The sequence below is a fragment of the Chrysochloris asiatica genome, unplaced genomic scaffold (genome assembly GCF_000296735.1).
Source record: "Chrysochloris asiatica unplaced genomic scaffold, ChrAsi1.0 scaffold00028, whole genome shotgun sequence".
Taxonomy (NCBI): Eukaryota; Metazoa; Chordata; class Mammalia; order Afrosoricida; family Chrysochloridae; genus Chrysochloris; species Chrysochloris asiatica.
In genome coordinates, this window is record NW_006408546.1 from 6,459,155 (window position 1) to 6,481,029 (window position 21,875).

At 39.2% G+C, this 21,875-nt stretch overlaps 1 protein-coding gene across 1 annotated transcript in view; it reads left to right on the forward strand.

Annotated features, from left to right (window-relative positions):
• DNAJC13 (DnaJ (Hsp40) homolog, subfamily C, member 13) overlaps positions 1 to 21,875 on the forward strand; it is a 173,921-nt gene that overhangs the window by 35,606 nt on the left and 116,440 nt on the right. Inside the window, exon 2 of the mRNA XM_006840026.1 lies at positions 1,023 to 1,103. Within this exon, the coding sequence (XP_006840089.1) occupies positions 1,036 to 1,103 (68 nt within the window). The 5' untranslated portion in view covers positions 1,023 to 1,035. The remainder of the gene's footprint in view (positions 1 to 1,022; positions 1,104 to 21,875) is intronic.

Below are 21,875 nucleotides of genomic sequence, written 5' to 3' on the forward strand. Positions count from 1 at the left end.
GCGCTGTGGATTAATGCACTGAACTGCAAAGTTGGGTTGAACCACAAGGTTGGCAGTTCAAGCTCATCAGCAGCTCCTTGGAAACCCTGTACAACTTTGCTATGGGTTGAAATCGACTCGATGGCACTTAACAACAACAGCTATATGTTAAGCTATGCAAGTAAGAGAGGCACTATCTTAGTTTCCTAGTTCTCTTATATAACAGAAATACTGAAAGTAGATGGCTTTCAACAAACAAAGTTTAGGAGGTTGTTGTTGGTGTGCTGTGGAGTCTTTTCCGACTCATAGCGACCCTGTATACGGTTTCTGAGGCTGTAAATCTTTATGGGAGCAGAAAGCCTCATCTTTCTCCTGCAGAATGGCTGGTAGTTTTGAACTGCTGACTGTGAGATTAGCAGCCCAATTCGTAACCACTACGCTACCAGAGTTCCTTAGTTTAGGAGGTTAGGAGTCTGAATTCAGATAGTAGCTCTAGGGGAAGGATTTATCTTTCTGTCACCTCTGGGAGAAAGTCTTTGTCACCTTTCAACATCTCTGGGCCTACGTTTCCTTGGAGTTCTCCATTTGTCTTGGTATCAGTCTTCCCCTGAGTCAACAAGGTTCTCAGTGTAGGGGTCCCAGGTATAGTGGACTCTGTCCCTGGCTCTTCTTAGAGATACTGAGGACCCTTTTCTCTACTTAGTTCTCTTTCCTTTTATCTCTTATAAAAGATGATGGAGGCCACACACCAGAGAAACTTCCTTACACTGGATCAGGGCTGTGACCTGAGTAAGGGTGTAGCCTTCCACCCTATTCCTTTATAACTGATTGACCACATCATGGGGGATTCGTACATCATTCCGTAACTGGCAAATTGCATAATTACACAGTAGCTAAAATACTGAAAATAATGACCCAGCCAACTTGATGCGTATTTTGGGGGAAGAAAAAATCAAAGATAAGTATGTTTAGTAAATAAGATTCAGGGGGAAATACCAAAAATAATATTATCCTACTAAATTCAGCTGTGTTTTATCTTTCAGGTTTCAGCACACCATGAACATAATTAGGGAAAATAAGGATTTGGCATGTTTCTATACAACAAAACATTCATGGAGAGGAAAGTAAGTTTTCCTATTGGTTTTATTTTTCTGTGCTTTTATAAAGTATGACTTTATACATTACTGTTTTAGTGTTTTGAGAATACACCACATGATTCATTAATGCTATTCAACCCAAATGCAAATGGTACATTTATGATGAATGTTGAACAATTGCGCTTTTTGCTTTTGACATTTCTAGTTTTCTATATTTTATCTTGGGAAGGAGTTTGTTAAGAATTAAAAGTTTCAATTAAGGAAAGTAAACCAGTTATGTACCTTCTTGGATGCTGTCAAATAATGATGAGCTTATATACAGTAGATGCTAACCGCCCAACTTTGTCTCCTAAAGACTATTCTGTTTTTAGTCAATAGTCAGTACATTTTCATATCCATTTGACTGTCAGAGAAAATATACCACTTATTCTAGTGAAGTTTATAGTTTTCTTTAGGCCTGAATTGAAATTTAAAAGTTGGATTTGATCTTTGTCTTAGAAGGAACATTAATATTTTTAATAGTTGCCGAGCACAATGGCTCTGTGGGATAAGCACTGAATTGTGAGGCACAAGATCAGTGGTTCTTTTAGTCCAGAGAGAAAGACTCATCTTTCTGCTACTGGAAAGATACAGTCTTAGAAACCCTCTACGGGGTTGCTATGTTTAGAACAGACTTGACTGCTCTCAACAAGTCGTATCACATAGTAAAAGCTTCTGCTTCATTTCTGGAAAACAGATGGTAATTCCTAGTCCTCATATTTCTGTAAGGATTAAATTAAGGGACTGGAGTATATGAAAGTTTCAAAATTATGCCTTAATTATGTTGAGGGTTCGTTGAACGGCTCTTTGTGGACCCTTACAAAGAAAGTTCAGTCATTTTGAGGGGTCAAGAGTAAAATGAGTATCTCACAGATAGATCTACTTTATTCCAAATTAGGCTCATGATAGATAAAACATGACAAGTACACAGGCTATCATTTTTGTTCTTACTCTTAACTTGGAGTCCCGGTGTGGCACTGCAGGTTAATGTGCTAGACTACAAAGTTGCTTTGAACTGCAAGGTGGGCGGTTTAAGCTCACCAGCTGCTCCTCAGAAACCCTATTACACATGATCACTTTGAGTTGGAACCGACTTGTTGGCGCTTAACAACAGCACTGTTAACTTAAAAATCTTTAAGTAATAGAGAGTGTAGTAACTTTGTTGTATATTGGTTTTCTTTAGCAAACTATAGTTTTGAAAGATTGAGTTTTTGTCTTTGTTCCCTTTTAGTAGTGCATGTATCAACTCTTGTATTAGAGGACATCCCTGTTACTCTTGTAAAATACTTGTTTCAACTTTTGCTCCAAAGAAAGAAATTGAGCCAAGTTAGAAAAAACAATTGGTTTACTCAGAGTAGCATGGGTCTCTTTAGCTCTTTGAATCAAGCTTAAGAAAACATTATATTCCTATTTATTTAATGCTCTAGTCATCATAATATAACTTCTGTTTTTATCATAATATGAATTGTAAAGAACAAATTTACTGCAATACTTTTTGCTCTGTGAGTTTTTACGTAAATATGATTATCTGGATTTTTTTAATGTTCTTAAAGAGTAGTGACTAAGAGTTAAAACAACCCCCCCGACACACCCTTTCTTGGAAAAATTTTAGAGAACTATTTGTGAGCACTGAGTACAATTTTTTTATGATTTACATGTTGAAGCTTTTTTGTTTTGTTTTTACATTTTATTGAGTTAAGATTTATATTTATTAAAAATTCAGCCTTTCAAAGTGGACTTTAGTATATTCAGAGTTTACAGCCATTACCACTATTTTCAGAGCGTTTTCAACTTTGTACCCATTAGCAATCACTTCCCATTACCCTCTCTTCCAGCGCCTGATTGTGCCTATTGTGCATATGTCATATGAATGGAGTCTTATAAAATGTAATCTTTTGTGCCTGGCTTCTTTCATATGGTATGGCATTCTCCAAGGTTCATCCATGTTATGGCATTTATTGCTACTTCACTATTTTTTACTACTGAGCAACAGCCCATTTTGTGGACCTGCCACATTTAATTTATCCAGTCATCAGTTTTTGGCTATTATGAATAATGCACACATGTTTGCATGATTATGTTTTCATTTCTTTTGGGTATATACCTAGGAGTTGGAATTGATGAATCATATGGTAAGCCTTTGTTTAACTTTTGAGAAAGCCAAACTCTTTTTAAAGTGGCTGCAATATTTTATAATATATGAAAGTCAATTTCTCTGATCTCTTCACCAACATGTGTTATTGTGTACTTAGCTATCTTAGTGGATGTTAAAGGTTCCCTGGTGGCACAGCGTTTATGTGTTCAGCTGCTAGCAGAAAGGTCAGCAGTTTGAACCCACTAGCAGTTTGAACTCATGCTGTGCATGAGTAAGATGTGGCAGTCTACTTCTGTACAGATTTGGAGTCTTGGAAACCCTATGGGCCAGTTCTTCTGTGTCCTGTAGGGTCATTATAAGTTAGTATCTGTTCAACAGCAATGGGTTTTTAATGGGAATGGGTATTAAGTGGTATCTTGTGTGGTTATGAGTTGGGCTTCTATCCTCTCGGTCAGCAGTTCTAAACTACCAGCCGTTCCATAGCAAAAAGATGCGGCTTTCTGCTCCTGTAAAGATTTACAGCCTTGTAAACCCTATGCAGGGTCCAACCTCATGGCATACCACCACTGTACCACCACCAATAACTAATAATGTAGAGCATCTTTTCATGTGGTTATTGGTCATTTGTTTATCTTTGGAAAAATGTCTCTTCAAATCATTTACCCATTTTTCAATTGGGTTATTTGTCTTTTGTTGGTGAGTCTTGGGAGTTTTGCTTTCAGGTCTATTCTTTGATATATTTTCTTTCATTGTTTGGGATCTTTTCACTTTAACGATTATTGTTAACTGCCATGGAGTTGATTCTGACTCATAGCGATGGTGTCTTAGATATGACATTAACAGCAAAAGCTCTTGGAAGACCCTATTCCTACACATAAAACAGGTATGCAGAATTCATCATTTCCACTCTCTCTCGATTCTGCTTTCCTGCATCCAGTCATTGAAGACTGCCTGTTAACCAAGTGGGCATCTGTCACTGAATTGCAGCATTCACTACACATCCCAGTATATTGAGGTTGGAATTCTGTTTCGGTAAAAGCTACTTTTAAATGAAGAACATTTGTTACAATTAATATACACAATTGTTAAAGTGATCCACAGATAGATGGACTTTATATGTAATTTACATCCAACACAGTTTAAGACCCTAGGTTTTGAACATTACTTTGAAGTTTGCTTATTCCTCTTGTGCTTTCTTTTAATAGTTTTAACTCTTAATTTTCAGTCTGTAATCCACTTTGAGTTAATTTTGTATTAATGGTGTTGAGTTATGAGTCTAACTTCATTCTTTTGCATGTGGCTATCCAGTTGTTCCAGCACCAATTGATCCTGTAATAAACTACCCTTTCCTCATTGAATTGATTTGACTCTCTTGTCTCAATTCTGTTCTGTTGATCTGCATGTCTGCCCTTAGGCCTGTCCCATACTGTCTTGAACACTGTAGATTTGTAGTAAGTTCTGAAGCTGAGAAATACAAGTCTTCCAGATTTTTTTTATTTTTAAGATTTTTATGGGTCCCATATTTTTCAATATGAATTTGAGAGCAAATTTATCAATTTCTAATAATAAAAAATAAAAGACAGATGGGGCTTTGTAGGGATGGAATTAGCTCTGTAAATTAGTTTGGGGAATATTACTATCTATGGCTTTTTATTATAAGTACTAAACTGCTGAATACAAGGTCACTGCTGAATATAAGGTCAAACCCACCAGCTGCTCCTCAGAAACTCTATATAGGGTCTCTGTGAGTCAGAACTGACTAGATAGCACTTAACAGCAACAGTGATATTAAGTTTTCCATTGTTGGAACATAGCTTGTTTTTCCATTTAAAAACAATTGCTCTTGAGTCATTTCTGACTCCTGGAAATCTCATGTACTTTATGGTTTTCAGTGGCTGATTTTTTTGGAATGCTTCTTGCTAGGGCTTTCTTCTGAGGTACTCTGAAGAGTCTGAGGTAGACTCAAACTTCCGTCCTTGTGTTTAGCATGTCTGCTTTAACTGAAGTATCTGAACCTTCTTTCCTGTCTGGAATGGCCTGTTCTTCTCTTTGTTTAGATCTTCAGTTTCTTACGATGTTGTTTTGTAGTTTACAGAGTACATACCTTGTATCTTTAAAATTCTCCACTAATAAAGTGGTGTACATTATTAGGTAGAATTGAAACTTTAAAAAATACTGCGAAACACAAGATCAGCCGTTTAAACCCATCAGCTCTCCTTAGAAACCCTACAGCAGAGTCCCTGTGAGTCAGAACCTTCGTGGTGACACTTAGTAACAACAACCTATTTTATGTGGCCAGATTCTAAAATACTTCTCAGCATATTCTAATGTAGAAAATAAACGGCCAATACAGTTTTTTAAAAATGTTTCATTTCTGAGTTGCTAACTGAACTTCCATCTCAGAAATATGTCCATGTACAAGACATTTTGTGTATGATTGTGGAACTTCAGAGGCTCAGATATAGGAGACTACACGTTTATATACTTGTCATAAACCTAATCTCAATAGTGCATAAAAATGTCCTTGATAGTGACAGTGAAGAAGTAAGTATTTTTCTTCTTTATCTGCCTAAATTAAAGATACCCTCTCTAGATACTCCCTTTGAGAATATTTATGTGCTCCATTTCTGTTACCTTTGTTTTCACTTTGCCTCATTTTGCAGCTAGCTCTCATGCACTTGTTAATGTAGGTTCATTTACCACCTGGATTCCTGGTGCTGTGTCATAGGATCAGCACTAGACTGCAAGGTTGGCAGTTCAGACTCACCAAGCTGCTCGTCCGAAACGCTATACAGGGTCACTGTGAGTTGGACCCGACTCGAAGGCACTAAACAGCAGCATCATGGATTCCTAGACTGACAAAGTAGCCTTCCTTCTATCTTTGCTGTTTTCCCCACTTGTAGACCATGTCATTTAATTATAAGTTTGTTCTCAAAGAGCAGTAAGGTAGCGGGTTGGGGTTAGGATTTCAGGGGAAACACTTCTTTCATGAAAGAGCAAAATTTCCTTTTTGGCTTTAGCAGGCTATTTCAGACAGGAAGGAAGGTGCAGATGTTTTAGTTAAAGCAGAAGTGTAAATTTTATGTCAAACTTCAGAGTAATGTTCAAAACCTAGGGTCTTAAACTGTGTTGGATGTAAATTACATATAAAGTCCACCTATGGATCACTTTAACAATTGCTTATATTAATTGTAACAAATGCTCTTCATTTAAAAGTAGCTTTTACCTAAACAGAATTCCAACCTCAACATACTGTAATGTGTGGTAACTAGTCTGCTGCAATTCAGTGACAGATGCCCACTTGGTTAGCAGGCAGTCTTCAATGACTGGATGCAGGAAAGCAGAGTTGAGAGAGTGGAAATGATGAATTCTGCATTCCTGTTTTATGTGTAGGAATAGAGAGTCTTCTAAGGCCTGGTGCTACCCTAACTGTCTGTCCTTTATGTATCTCACCAATATAATTAAGCATGTTGACTTTGGATTTTTTTCTCCTTGCTTTGTCTTAACTATTGACTCTCCTACCCTTCAAACCTCAGATAAGCCTATTCTGAATTTTCTTTGTGTTTCTTTGTATTTTTGTGTTTATTAGCAGGCATTCTGGCACTGAACATCTTCCATCCATTAATGCAAATTAAGGCTCACATCTCCTTTGTAAAAATTTTATATTTTATATACATTTGGACATTGCATCACAGAATATAAGTCCTTAAAACACTACATTTCATAGGGATGCCGTTTATTTTCTCAGAGAGAATTGGGTCATTTTTTTCCTGAGTACTTGTAACAAACATTTGCCGAGTATTTCCTATCCAATTTCCTTTCTGTTTTCTGGGTAGTACTAATTCTATTGTGAGTTGGAACAACCCTCTTAGATGGAACTAATCTTTCAAGTGGAATTTGACCAGAATTGAGTCAATTTGAGTCACATACAACCAGATGAATGATCTAATGATTTCTGAGGTATAATTCATCAACCCTTTTTATTTCTGTTTGCTATATTTTCTATTCTTCTACTTTTCTCTTTTCCTTTATTTTCTGAGTTTATATAATCAGTGTCTCCAATTTTTCTATTATTATCCTACTCTTCTCAAATCCATTATAATCTTGCATCCACCTCCTCCATTCTGTGTCATTTTCTCTCTTAGGTTTCTGTTGTGCTTCAAATCGTACTGTCCAATGATATTTTCGGTCTGACTCTTGAACCTTTTTATTTATACTGGCCATCTCTTCCTTCTTGAAAATCCCTTCATTTTGATTCGGCAGTAGTAAACATGTGTTGTTAGGTGCCATCGAGTCAGTACCAACTCATAGTGACCCTATGCACAACAGAACAAAACACCACCTGGTCCTGGACCTACCGCACAATTGTTGCCACGCTTGAGTCCATCGATGCTGCCACTTGGCCAATCCATCTCATTGGCGGTCTTCCTCTTCTTCTCTGACCCTCCACCTTACCAAACATGATATCCTTCTCCAGTGACTAGTCCCTCCTGACAATATGTCTGAAGTATGAGAGATGAAGTTTGGCCATCCTGGCCTCCAAGGAGCACTTTGGCTGCACTTCTTCCAACACAGATCTGCTGGTTCTTTTGGCAGTCCATGGCACTTCCAATATTCTCTTCCAACACCATAACTCAATTGAATCAATTCTTCTATGGTCTTCCTTATTCACCGTCCAACTTTCACATGCATATGAGGCTATTGAAAATACCATGGCTTGGGTCAGGAGCATCTTAGTCCTCAAGCTGACATCTTTGCTCTTCAACACTTTAAAAGGTTTTGTGCAGCAGATTTGCCTAGTGCAATATGTCGTTTGATTTCTTGGCTGCTGCTTTCATGAGTGTAGATGGTTGATACAAGAAAAATGAATTCTTTGACAACTTCAATCTTTTCTCCATTGATAAGAATGTTGTCCAGCGGTAAGGATTTTTGTTTTCTTTACATTGAGATGCAATTCATACTGAAGGCTGTTGTCTTTGATCTACATCAGTAAATATTTTAAGTCCTCTTCACTTTGAGCAAGCATGGGTGTATCATCTACATATCACAGTTGTAAATGAGTCCTCCTCCAATCCTGATGCCACGTTGTTTCTTCATATAACCCTGCTTCTCGGATTATTTGTTCAGCGTAAAGGTTGAAGATGTATGGTAAAAGAATACAACCCTGTCACACACCTTTCCTGATTTTAAACTCTCAGTGTTCCCATGTTCTGTTCGAACAACTGCCTCTTGGTCTCATGTACAGGTTCCTCATTAGCATAATTAAGTGTTACAGAATACTCAGTACTCGCAATGTTGTCCATAGCTTGTCATGATCCACACAATGGAAAGCCTTGCATAGTCAGTAAAGCACAGGTAAACATCTGGTAATTTGATAAAGTTCCATATTAAACAAACATGTGGTTAGTGCTAAATTAAGTGGCCAAACCACAAAACAAGCAGACTATAGTCTGAGTTAAATAGGCTAAGAATGTGTCCCTTACCTTTTTTTCTTTTTTTTTTGAATTTTATGCTTGTTTAAGTGAAAGGAAGGTAAAACTTTACAGAACAAATTAGTTTTCCATTTAATTTTTGTACATTTTGTTTTGTAATATTAGTTGCAATTCCCTCAATGTAACAGCATGCTTCCTGCTTCCTCCATCTATTCCCATATTCTTTTGTCCTTCTTTCCTGCTAGTTGAGCTTCTGGATTGGCCAAATGCTACTCTTTTGGTCTTGTATGATTAATTGTGAGGAGGAGCACATTCCTCACTGGTGATATTGTTCACATTTTAGGTCTGTCTGTTGTTTGGTAATACCCCAGGGGTAAATTCAGTCCCAGTTTTAAAGGGCGTGTCTAAGGGCCAGAGTCTCAGAGTCCTGGTGTGGCAGTGTGGGATAAGCACTGGACCACAAGGTTAATTTTTTTTAAGTTTTTATTGTGAATTGAGTGAAAGCTTACAGGGCAGATCATTAATTTTATATTCAATAAATCTCACACTTTGTTTCATTACAATGATTATAATCCCCTCCATGTACCATCAGATAACAGTTTTTCTTTCTACGCATTTTAGCTTTTTTTTTAAAAAACACTCAGGCATATATAATAATTTACATCACCAAAGGGCAACGTCTGCAGATCTGGCTCCTGGCTGCTAGGTTCCTCTGTTTCCATGAATCTAGAGTCCTCAGCACTCTTCCCCCAGGTCCGTGTCCCCATCTCTGCCTCTCTCTGGTGTGGCTGCTTTTCTAGATAGGGTCCCTGATTTTGCTCATGCTCTTCTCCCTTGATGGTACTAGGGGTCCTCTGTTCCTGGACTATAAGATTATCTATTCCCCCATTTTTGTTACAAAACTTCTACCTTTACAATTGTGACAGTCGCAGTTAGTCATGATAACAATTAACTCACTACTGAATCATAAGAATCTTATCCTGATCTCCCAGACCCATCTAGACAAGATGCAAACTAGTCAGTGAGGACTCTTTCTTCTCCCATACACTCTTAACATAAACTCCCTCTTGAAACCCTGTAAGCTTTTATTGCCTCCTCATTTTAGGTAGCCAATGTCTTAGTTGCCCTTCCCTATCTACCCTGTATACAGAGGAGATAGCATTGATATTTGACGTGAACACTCTTTCCCTCTCTGTTGATCTAGTTGCCGTTGTTATTTAGAATTACTACCTCCATGAGTATAGGTCAAGTTAATCAAGTTGTAGCAGTTCACCCTTGTTTCCTTTATCAAAACTGTTGTTGGTTTTTTTATATATCTTCTTCTAGTCAAGTTCTGATTATCAAGCCATGGAGGCTAGGTCACATGGGTACTATTTGCAAGTTTGGGTGTTCTTGTGACATCTCCTCTTACTTCATATCAGCTGCACGCATCACTCTGAGCTCTAGCCCTCCATGGCTGTGTCCCACAAGGTTGATTTGAACCCCCACCATCCACTCCTAGGAACCCCTATACAGGGTCTCTGTGAGTCGGAATTGACTTGATGGCCCTTAACAACAAGGGTCACAGTCAGAGGCTCCACCAATTCTCCTTTTCGAAGTATCTTATTTAGTGCTTTGGGATCCGATTTTATTCCATATCTGATTATTGCTTCTTCTCCTCTCTCTCTTTAAATTCATCTTTTTTGCAAGCTTTTGGCATTGGCACGTTGTACTCCCACCTACTCCCACATCCTGACACCTCCTCTGTTTGGTGGTGGTGGTGGTTGTTAGTGCCATCGAGTCATTTATGGCCCAGAGGTACCCTGTATAGGCTTTCGAAGGAGTGACTCATGAGTTTGAACTGCTGACTTTGTGATTCAAATCAACATTGTGGTCCAGTGCTTATCCTACGGTGCCACACCAGGGCTCCATTTGGTGGTTAGTTTTCCTCTAAACCTTTGCTTGGTTCCTCTGTAGTTTGAGCCATTTAAATTCTGATTTCATGGGCCTTTCTTCTCCATAGATCTGATCTTTTTGTTGTTCATATAGATACATTTTGATATTTTTGGCACAGTAGATGGGCCTCATAGTCTTTACTGTGATCTCTTGGAGATAGATGGGAAAAAACCATGAACAGTAGGATGCAGTACTGAAAATAGGAAAGTTGAGAAATGTGGGTTTGTGTTCTATAAATCAGCTGGTAGGTGTTCAGATATTTGAATACATTGATTTTTTACAGCAGATACCTGTTCAAATAAACATGATTGCATTTATTCTGTTTTTCTCCTTTGACAAATAATCATAATGCTGTATGACAGGAAGTAGTATCCTACCATGTACTGTTTTTAAAAGTTTTTTATTGTGAATTATGTGATAGTTTACGTGGGAGAACATCAGCTTTACATTCATCCTATCGTATTTTGTTTCATTGCCATGGTTACAATACCCTCCATGCATCATCAACCAACCAAAGGTCACACCCCATAAGCCTCCCCCCACCCCCCAGGTTGTCAGCACACAGACCCTCTTCCTCTATGAGTCTAGAGTCCCCAGCTGCTCCATCTCTCCACGTCATTGTCTCTGCCTCCATCTTTGGCATCACTGCTTCTCTGGATAGGATCCCCCTCTCCACTCTTCTCACTTGATGGTCCCAGGGACCTCTGCTCCTGGACTGCAAAATCAACCACTCCCCTCCTTTTGTTACACAACTTTTACCTTGAATTTCCATCCCTCACAGTCAGTCCTGATAGTAATTATTCACTATCGTCCACGTACTTTTTTTTAATGGATTCAAAGAATTTGAGCTTCTTGAACGAATATAGTGAAAACATTTTTATATTCTCTGGATTATTCCTGATTATTTTCTCTTTTGACCAATTTTTCTGGTGAAAATAAGTTTATATTGGGTTGTTGTTGTTAAATGTAGTGTCGATTCTGACCCATAGCAACCCTGTATGGGGTTTCCTTTATCCAAAAAAAAAAAAAATCCCCCTCGCCCCCCCCAATTTGCTTCTCGTCGAGTTCTGATTATCGATCCATCGAGGCTAGGTCAAAGGGTACTGTCTGCAAGTTTGGGTGTTCTTGTGTGTCTCCCCTCACTTCATATCAGCTGGATGCTTCACTCTTAGCTCTAGCCCTCTGTGGCTAAGTCCTTGTTCATGGGCTCAAGTGTCCTCGGGTCTCAGCACATTTTGGACCAACCAGCCCTTCCTCTTTGCTCTCTAATCTCCAGGTCAACAGGATTCAATGGACTGGGCTTGAACTCAGCCCATTTCTTCATTGCTGCCTTTCCACCTCTTCCATTCACCAGTAGACCAGTGTGGTCACCAGCAAGCTTATGTGCTTGTTTGTGTATTCCCTTTGAGTTTCAGTGTTAGAGGAGAGTTTGTCCTGAAGGCACTTGATTGCTTGCCTTGATGGCTTCCTGGCGAACAGCTTGCTTATTGTTGTAGTAGCCAGCCATGCTGACATTTTTGTTTTGGATTTTTCCTGATGATCTTTCTTTAAAGATATATCTTCTGTCACTGTAGCTGTTCCAGTCTGTTTGTCCTTTCTAGAGGGTATGTCCCACCTCATAAGGTGCTAGATGGGATTCAGGATTCTACCTAAGGTCCTATGCTTTGTAAAGGCTTTGCATGAGGCCTATTTCACTGGGCAAGTTGTAGAACCCCTTTTAGGTATTCCAATCAGTTATAGGCTAAAGACGGGCTTACACGTTTTCTCTAATCATGTTTCCCAACATTCTTTTCTATCCCACACAAGTGTCTATTTTACAATAGTAGGCAAGGGAAACTAGTATTCATAAGGCACTCAAGGATTTTAGTATTATTTACCCTCTTCAAGCTATACCTAGATCACTGTATCCCAGAGCCCTGTTGTTCCAAAGTTGAGTATGCATCACTATTTACCTCTGTCTCACTAGGCTATGCAAACCTGTCTCAGTGTTCCCCTATCTATCTTGTTCTTCCACCTCCTTCCCTGATCTTGTATTGCCCTCCCTAACACCCAAACTAAACCCCCACAACAACCCCATTGTGGTTAACCTTATATTCCATTAGTTCTACCTTCCGTTTAAGACAGTCTATTTTATTCTGTAATTCACCTGACCTTCCCACCACCTGGATCTCTGTTCCTCTGTGTTAACCTTCTTTCACATTGTAACTGTTTTGATCATAGACTGACCTTCCAGATCCTCTGTTCTTATAATTTTATTTTGTTCTTGACTCTTCCATTCGTCGATTGAGTTCAGGGTGATGCTGTCACATATGCCATTCTGTACTTGTTGTGTATTTTTATTGGTTCTCAGTCCACAGAACTTCCTTTAGGATGTTTTTCATAGCAGGGTTGATTTTGGCAAAATCCCTTAGCTTCTGTTTGTCTTGGAATGTTTTGATCACACCATCATATTTGATTGACAGCTTTGCTGGGTAGAGGATTCTTGGGTGGCATTTTTTTTTTTTCAGGGTTTTATATATGTATCCCCATTGCCTTCTTGCCTGCATAGTTTCAGTTGAGAAATCTGAGCTTAATCTGATTTGCTTGCCTTTGTATGTTATATTTTTCTTTTCCCTAGCTGCTTTCAAGATCCTGTCCTTATCTTTGATTTTGGAGACCTTGATTATTATATGTCTTGGTGATTGTCTTTTAGGGTCTATCCATCCTGGGGTTTATTGAACTTCTTAAATGCTTATCTTTTCACTTTTCAGTATGTTTCGAAAATTTTCTTCCAGAAGCTCTTCAACTATCTCCTCTGTGGACTTGTGCGATTCTTCCTGTTCTGGAATGCCAATAATTCTTAAGTTATTCCTCTTCATGTTATCCAACATGAATCTTAGGCCTTCTTCAGATTTTTTAAATCCTTTTTTGTGTTTGCTCTTCTTAGTAGTCTTGGGAGATTTATCTTCTAGCTCACTAGTTCTAGCTTCTATCTCTTCAGTTCTACTCCTTTGCCCTTTCAGTTGTATTGTTCAGTTCTGATATTCTATTATTTATCGTTTGGACCTCTTTCTTAGGTTTTGAATTGTTTCCAATGCTGTATCTATCTTGTTTGATTGTTCCTGTAGCACTTTCTGACTTCTTTGTTATTTTTTTCAACTCCATTATATAGTGTTTTGATATATTTTATAATCATTTTTCTGAATTCCTTCTCAGGCATTTCCAAAGCCTGCTCATCTTCCAGTATTGAGTGTAGGTCTCCTTCCAGCTCATTTGCCTCAGTCATTTTATCTTGTTTCTGGACATGTGCAGATATGGTCATCTGCTTCTGTTTTGGGGGCATATTCAGAGGTTATCTGTGGTCTTAATATTTAGATGGCTGTGTGTTTTGGTATTTTTTATGCTTTCTGATTGCCTCCAGGTAGATGTGATCAGGAAATGGGTTTCCCTTTTCACTCTCCTTCTTGAGAAATTTCAAGATGCCACTCTTGGTTGTTTTGACATAACTTAGGATTGAATTTTCAGCCTATTTCCTTATTTGTCTGCCTGTCCCGCTCCACAATACCATTCAGGCCTTTTTTCTAGTTATAAATAGTTCAGGGCCGGCTGTGGCCGTTTGGTTTTAAGTGGAAACTGTCTCTTTAAATTTCGAGAATCTCTGTGTGCATGCGTACTAGAACCCTCCGAGGGTGAGGCTGGTGTTTCCACTAGCTCAGGCACCTCTATAGTCACCAGAATGGAGGTGTGTGGACAGCAAAGGACCAATGAACAGATAACAAAAGAAAAGAATGTCCACACCTTTATCGTCACAGTTCTGTCAGGCGTCCTTGGCTGCTCTGATCCTTCCCCTGCTTGCTCTCACCCAAGATGGTGGCTCCTGGAGCAGCTGAGAGTCTTGAGTTAGAAAGCAATGGATTTCTTGCTTTTTCTCCAACCTTCTAAATATTCCTTTATATGTGGTTCAGAGTTCTGGGCCTGAGCCTACTTGGGCCTGTATTCTGTGTTGTTGCTGTCGGAGCTCCTTACTGCATTTCCACCTGTTCTACCATCTTATTTCTTCTCTCTGATTTCTTTTTTAAAAAACAACAACATGTTACCATGAACTTAGTGAAGGTTTACCGAGCAGATCATTAGTTTTACGTTCAACAAATCATACATTGCTTCTTTACATGTTTGCAATCCCCTCCATATACCAACAGTTAACATTTACCTCCATTCACTTTAAGTTTTGCATTACTCTTTGTATCTCCTGCTACCTTCACCTTTCCTCTGCTAACCTCCCTTTTGTTGTATATTGCCTGCCCTGTCAACCATGTTAACATGTGTCTATCCTCTAGCCCTATTATTTTCCCTACCCCAACCCTACCCTTAACCTGTCCCCCCACAACCATCATAGGCTCTTTCCTTTTATCAATAAAATCTTTGTTTTTTTAAAAAACTTTTTACTATATTGGTTGCACACAGTGCCCTTTTGTGATTGACTAATTTCACTCAGCATAATATCCACCAGGTTCAATCATGTTGTGAATTGTTTCACAGATCGATCATTATTCTTCCACATTTTGTAGTATTCTGTTGTGTTTATGTACCAATCTTTTTTCATATGTCTAGTATAGATAGCATATCGAAGGACTTTGTTTCCTTATCCATTCTGCTCTTTATGCCTCTTGACTGGTACATTTGATTCATTAGGTATGAATTGATTGCTATTATTTTTCTGTGGGCTTTTTTTTTTTTTTTTTTTTTTGGTTTTTTTTTTTTTTTTTTTTTAGTGCTGCTGGATTCTTTGTTCTACAGAATTTTCTATGCTGAGTTCATTTTGTTTGTGGGTTGTCTTATTGTTTTCATTTCTGTTGTATTGTTAATCTTTCTGACTTTACTCTTTTTTTATTTTGATGTCCAGGGGTATTATTTTTCTCTGAGGTTACCCTGTAATTTATTAGCATTTTCCCTGCTTAAAACAGTCTGCTTTATCTTGAAATCTGCTTGGGCTTCCTTGCCATTTGTAAATTCTGTATCTACTGTTCTTTCTTTAGCTTTGTTGTTGACTTCTTGGAGTCCTGGTGTGACACTGTGGGCTAATGCGTCAGACTACAAAGTCGTTTAAACTGCAAGATCGGTGGTTCAAGCTCACCAGCTGTTCCTTGGAAACTCTATACAGGGTCTCTATGGGTCAGAATTGACTCGACGGCACTTAACAACAACAACTTCCCTAGTTTCATTCTTTTTCTTTTTTTTTTTTAAATTCAAAATATATTTTATTTTCATGTGTTTGTTGCCACCATACTTTTTCATGATTGCTTTGGGTTTTTTGTTTTTTCTTTAAGTTTTCATTGTGAATTCTGTGATAGTTTACATGGGAGAACATTAGCTTTACATTCATCCTATCTTATTTTGTTTTGTTGTAATGATTGCAGTTTTCTGCATGCATCATCTGGCAGTCAGCACACAGCCCCTCTCCCTCCCAGAGTCCAGAGTCCCTAGCCACTCCATTTCTCCACGTCATTGTCTCTACCTCCATCTCTAACCTAGCTGCTTCTCTGCACTCCGCTCTTCTCCGTTGATGGTCCCAGGATCGTCTGCTCCTGGACTGCAAGATCAGCCAACTCCCCTCCTTTTGTTACAAAATGTCTGCCTTTACATTTGCAACACTCACAATCAGTCCTAATAGCAATTATTCACTCTTGAACCACAAGAGTCTTAATCCCCATCTCCTTTCACCAGCCTGGTTCAGACAGGCCTAGTTTCAATCTTGTAGGTTTGCTTTACTTTAGTGGTGCTGTAGAATAAGTACTGGACCACGAGGTCATATGAACCACAAGGTTGTTGATTCAAACCCATCGTTTGCAGACCATATGAAATTATCAACTTAAAATTTATTCTGCTATATTTGGTCATACATTTAATTAACGGGTGTGGCGCTGTAGGTTAATGCGCCAGACAGCAAAGCTGTTTGAACTGCAAGGTCGGTGGTTCAAGCTCACCAGCTGCTCCTGGGAAACCCCATACAAGGTCGCTGTGGGTTGGAACCTACTTGACGGTACTTAACAACAACAACGGGCTCAAGTTGGCAACAATTGTGAGGTTGGCTCAGGGCCAGGCAGTGTTTCGCTATGAGACAGTACCAACTCAGTGGCACCTAACAACAACAGTGTGACAGATGAAACTGTGGTTGCCTTGGCAGGGCCAGATCAAATGATGTCTCAGGCCTTTTATCACCCACAGGCTTGGAATTCCCCACCCTTGCTATACAGGGTTGCTGTGAGTCAGAACCAACTCTATGGCACTAAACAACAACAGTATCTGGATTGAGTTTTGGGTGTTGCTGTCATGTATGATAACCTCAGGTTGTTCTCTGCTGTTTTGGGTCTCAATCCAAAGAACAACCTGTAGCATTTAAAAAAAATAAGTTGTTCTGGTTATTACAAATTCCTTTAATTTCTGTTTATCAGGAAATGTCCTAATTTCACCGTTGTATTTCAGGGACAGATTTATATTCAAACTCAGTAATTTGGGTTGCCGTTGCTTCATATCTTCTTCTTTGCCCTTTCAATGTATTATCCATTTCTGAGATCTTAGTATTGATCTTCTGGATTTCTGATTGCAGAGTTTGTATTATTTCCTTTTTAAAAATCTGTGCTTGTAGCATTTTCCTGAATTCTTCTTAAGTTTTTATTGTGTATTCTTTGCTTTCCTCAATGCTTCTATCAATTCTTTGAAGGAACGTAATTATTATTATTATTTCTTTTTTTAAAGGTTTTTATTGTAGATAGAGTGAGAGTTTACAGGGCAGATCATCAGTTTTACATTTAACAAATCATATATCTTGTTTCATTACAATGATTATAATTCCCTCCATGTACCATCAGTTAACAGTATTTCTCTCTGTTCAGTTTAGCTTTTTTTTTTTTTTTTAAAAACAAACAAACAAACTCAGGCCTGTATTATAATTTATACCTCCAAAGGGTACATTCTGCAAGTCTTCCTCCTGACCACCAGCCCTTCGTCCCTCTCTTTCCATGAATCTATAGAGTTTTCAGCTGCTCCCTCTCTCTATGCCCTCATCGCTGCCTTCATCTCTGGCATCTCTGTTTCTCCATATAAGGTCCCGAATTCTGCTTGTGCTCTTCTCCCTTGATGGTCCTAGGGTCCTTGTTTCTGGACTGTAAGATTAACCACTCCTCTGTTTTTGTTACAGAACTTCTACCTTTACAATTGTGGCAGTCATAATTAGTCATGATAACAGTTATTCACTGTTGAATCATATGAATCTTATCCCCATATCTTTTCACCAGACCCATCTAGATAAGATGAAAACTATTCAGTGGGGACTCTTTCTTCCCACCCACCCATCCCCACTCTTAAACTAAACTCCCTCATGAAACCTTGTAAGCCAGTCACTTCATGCCTTTATAGCCCCTCATTTTAGGTAGCCAATGACTAAGTTGCCTGTCCCTATCTACCCTATATACAGAGGGGATAGCATTGATACTTGATGTGAAGACTTTGTCCATCTCTGTTGGTATTTAGAGTTACTACTTCCATGAGTATAGGTGAAATTTATCAAATTATAGCAATTTACCCTTGTTTTCTTTATCAAAAAAAAAAAAATTTTTTTTTTGTAATCTTCCTCTAGTTGAGTTCTGATTATCAAGCCATCGAGGCTAGATCAAATGGGTACTGTCTGCAAGTTTGGGTATTCTTGTGTGTGTCTCCCCTCACTTCATATCAGCTGTATGCTTCACTCTCAGCTCTATCCCTCTGTGACCATGTCCATGTCCATGGGCTCAGGTGTCCCCAGACTCACCACACTTTAGACCAACCAGCCTTTCCTCTTCTCTCTCTCATCTCCAGGTCAACGGGAGTTAATCGACTGTGATTGAACTCAGCCCATTTCTTCATTGCTGCCTTTCCCCCTCTTCCACTCACCAGTAGACCAATGTGGTTACATGCCTGTTTGTGTGTTCCCTTTGAGTTTCAGTCTTAGAAGGGAGTTTGTCCTGAAGGAACTTGATTGCTTGCCTTGATGGCTTGCCGGAAAACAGCTTGCTTATTCTGGTAGTACCCAGTCATGCTGACATTTTTGTTTTGGGTTTTTCCTGAAAATCTTTTTTTTGAAGATGTAACTTCTGTTGCTCTAGCTGTTCTAGGCTGGACTGCTTGTACTTGCTGGTGGGAAAGTCCCACCTCATAAGCTTCTGGATGGGGCTCAGGATTCCACCTAAGGTCCTGTACTCTGCAAAGGCTCTGCAAGAGGCCTGTTTCACTGGGCAAGTTCTAGAACCCTTTTAGATATTCCAATCAGTTATAGGCTAAAGTCGGACTTACAAGTTTTCTATACTCATGTTTCCCAATATTCTTTTGTATCCCTCTCAAGTGTCTATTTTACAACAGTAGGCAAGGGAAACCAATATTCATAAGGTAGTCAAGGATTTTAGTATTATTTACCCTCTTTAAGCTATACCTAGATCCCTGTATCCCAGAGCCCTGTTGTTCCAAGGTTGAGCATGCATCACTATTTCCCTCTGTCCCACTTAGGCCATGCAAACCTGTCTTAGTATTCCCCCATCTATCTTGCTCTTCCACCTCCTCCCCATTCTTGTATTGCTCTCCTCAACACCCAAACTAAACTCCCCACCCCAACCCCACTGTTGTCATTATCTTATCTTCCATTAACTCTTCCCTCCATTTAAGACAGTCTATTTTATCCTGTAATCTACTTGACCTCTCCACCTGGATCTCTGTTCCTTTGTGTTTACCTTCTTTCACCTTGTAATTGTTTTGATCATGACCTCACAGATTCTCTATTCTTATAATTTTATTCTGTTCTTTACTCTTCATTTGTTGACTGAGTTCAGGTTGATGCTACCGCATACGTCATTCTGTAGTTGTTGTCTGTTTTCAGTCCACAGAACTTCCTTTAGGGTGTTTTTCATAGCAGGGTTGGCTTTGACAAAATCCCTTAGCTTCTGTTTATCCTGGAATGTTTTGATTACACCATCATATTTGATTGACAGCTTTGCTGGGTAGAGGATTCTTGAGTGGCAGTTTTTTTCTTTCAGGTTTTTATATATGTCTCCCCATTGCCTTCTTGCCTGCATGGTTTCTATTGAGAAATCTGAGCTTAACCTGATGTGCTTACCTTTGTATGTTACACTTCTCTTTTCCTTAGCTGCTTTTAGGATTCTGTCCTTATCTTTGATTTTGGAGAACTTGATTATTATGTGTCTTGGTGATTGCCTTTTTTTTTAATGTTTTATTTTGAATTATATGATAGTTTACATGAGAGAACTCTAGTTCCACATTCATTCCATTGTATATCATCTCACTGCCATGGTTCCAATCCCCTCCATGCATCATCAACCAATCACCCGTCTTCTACCCTAACATCCCCCCCCCCCCCCTTCCTTTTTCGGCCCACAGTCCCTTTCCCTCTCTGGATCCAAAGTCCCCAGCTGCTTCATCACTCCACGTCGTTGTCTCTGTCTCTATCTCAGGCATCTCTGTCTCTCTGGGTGGGATCCCGCTCTCGGCTCTTCTTTGTTGATGGTCCCAGAGACCTCTGCTCCTATCCTGGAGAACTAGGTGATTGCCTTTTTAGGGTCTATCTTTCCTGGGGTTCATTGAGTTTCTTGAATGTATATCTTTTTGCTTTTCAGGATGTTAGGAAAATTTTCTTCCAGAAGCTCTTCAGCTATCTCCTCTGTGGACTTGTGTGATTCTTCCTGTTCCGGAATCCTGATAATTCTAAAGTTATTCCTCTTCATCTTGTCAAACATGAATCTTAGGCGTCCTTCAGATTTTTTTACCCTTTTTTTGTGCTCGTTCATCTGTCTAAGTAGTGTTGAGAGATGTATCTTCTAGCTCACTAGTTCTGGCTTCTATCTCTTCAATTTTACTCCTTTGCCCTTTTGAGTGTATTGTCCATTTCTGATATTCTGTTAATCATTTGGACCTCTTTCTGTAGGTTTTGAATTGTTTCTAATGCTGTATCTATCTTATTTGATTGTTCCTGTAGCACTTTCCTGGCTTCTTCCTTATTTTTCTCAAGTGCATTATGTAGTGTTTTGATACATTTTATAATCATTTTTCTAAATTCCTTCTCAGGCATTTCCAACGTGGGCTCTTCTTCCAGTATTGAGTGTAGGTCTCCTTCCAGCTCAATTGCCTCAGTCACTTTATCTCGTTTCTGGACATATGCTGATACGGTCATCTGTTTCTATTTTTTGGGCATATTCAGGAGTTATCTGTGGCCTTAATACTTAGATGGGTGCATATTTTGTTATTTTTTATTGCCTCCAGGTAGATGTGATCAGGAGATGGGTTTCCGTTTTTACTCTTCCTCCTGAGAAATTTCAGGATGCCACTGTTGGTCGTTGTGATCTATTTCAGGATTTAATTTGCAGCCTGTTTCCTTTTTAGTCTGCCTGTCCCTCTCCACATCCCCGTTCAGTCCTTTTCCCTAATGATAAACAGTTCAAGGCCGGCTGTGGTCGTTTTGCACTGTTGTTTGGTATTAAGTGGAAACTGTCACTTTAAATTTCAAGGAGATCTGTGTGCATGCGTAGTAGAATGCTCTAGGGGTGGGGGTGAGGTGTCCATCTGATCACGCACCCTCCACTTGTCACCAGAATGGTGGTGCTCCAGCAGTGAGAGACCAATGAACAGATACCCCCAAAAAAGAATGTCCATACCTTTATCTCTGTGGTTCTGTCAGGCATCCATGGCTACGGTCATCTGTCCCCTGCTGGGTCTCACCCAAGATGGTGGCTTTGGGATCAGGTGAGCCTCTGGAATTATAAAGCAATGTAATTCTTGCTTCTGCTACAAATTCCTCTAGCTGTAAGCCTCCCAACCTTCTAAATAGTCCTTTATATGTGGTTCACAGTTCTGGCACCATCCCCTGAGGCTGCTTAGTCCGTTATTCTGTGTTGTTGCTGACGGAGCTTCTCACTGCACTTCTACCCTCCCTGCCATCTTGTTTGTTCTCCTTTGGTCATGAACTTTTAATATTCCGGTTATACATCTAACGTTTTGAGGTTTTAGCTCACTATTTTAGATAAATCTTTTTTACTTCATCAATCTCCCTTATCATAGTCTTAAAAACAGCCATTTTTATGTAGACAGTGCTGTCATTCTTTCATTTCCTACTCTTATTTTAGACATTTGAAAACATTTATAACAAAGCTTTTTCCTGAATACTTCATTGTGTTGTTGTTAAGTGCCGTAGAGTCGGTTCCGACCCATAGCGACCCTGTATAGGGTTTCCGAGGGTGTAAATCTTTACGGGAGTAGAAAGCCTCATCTTTCTCCCGCGGA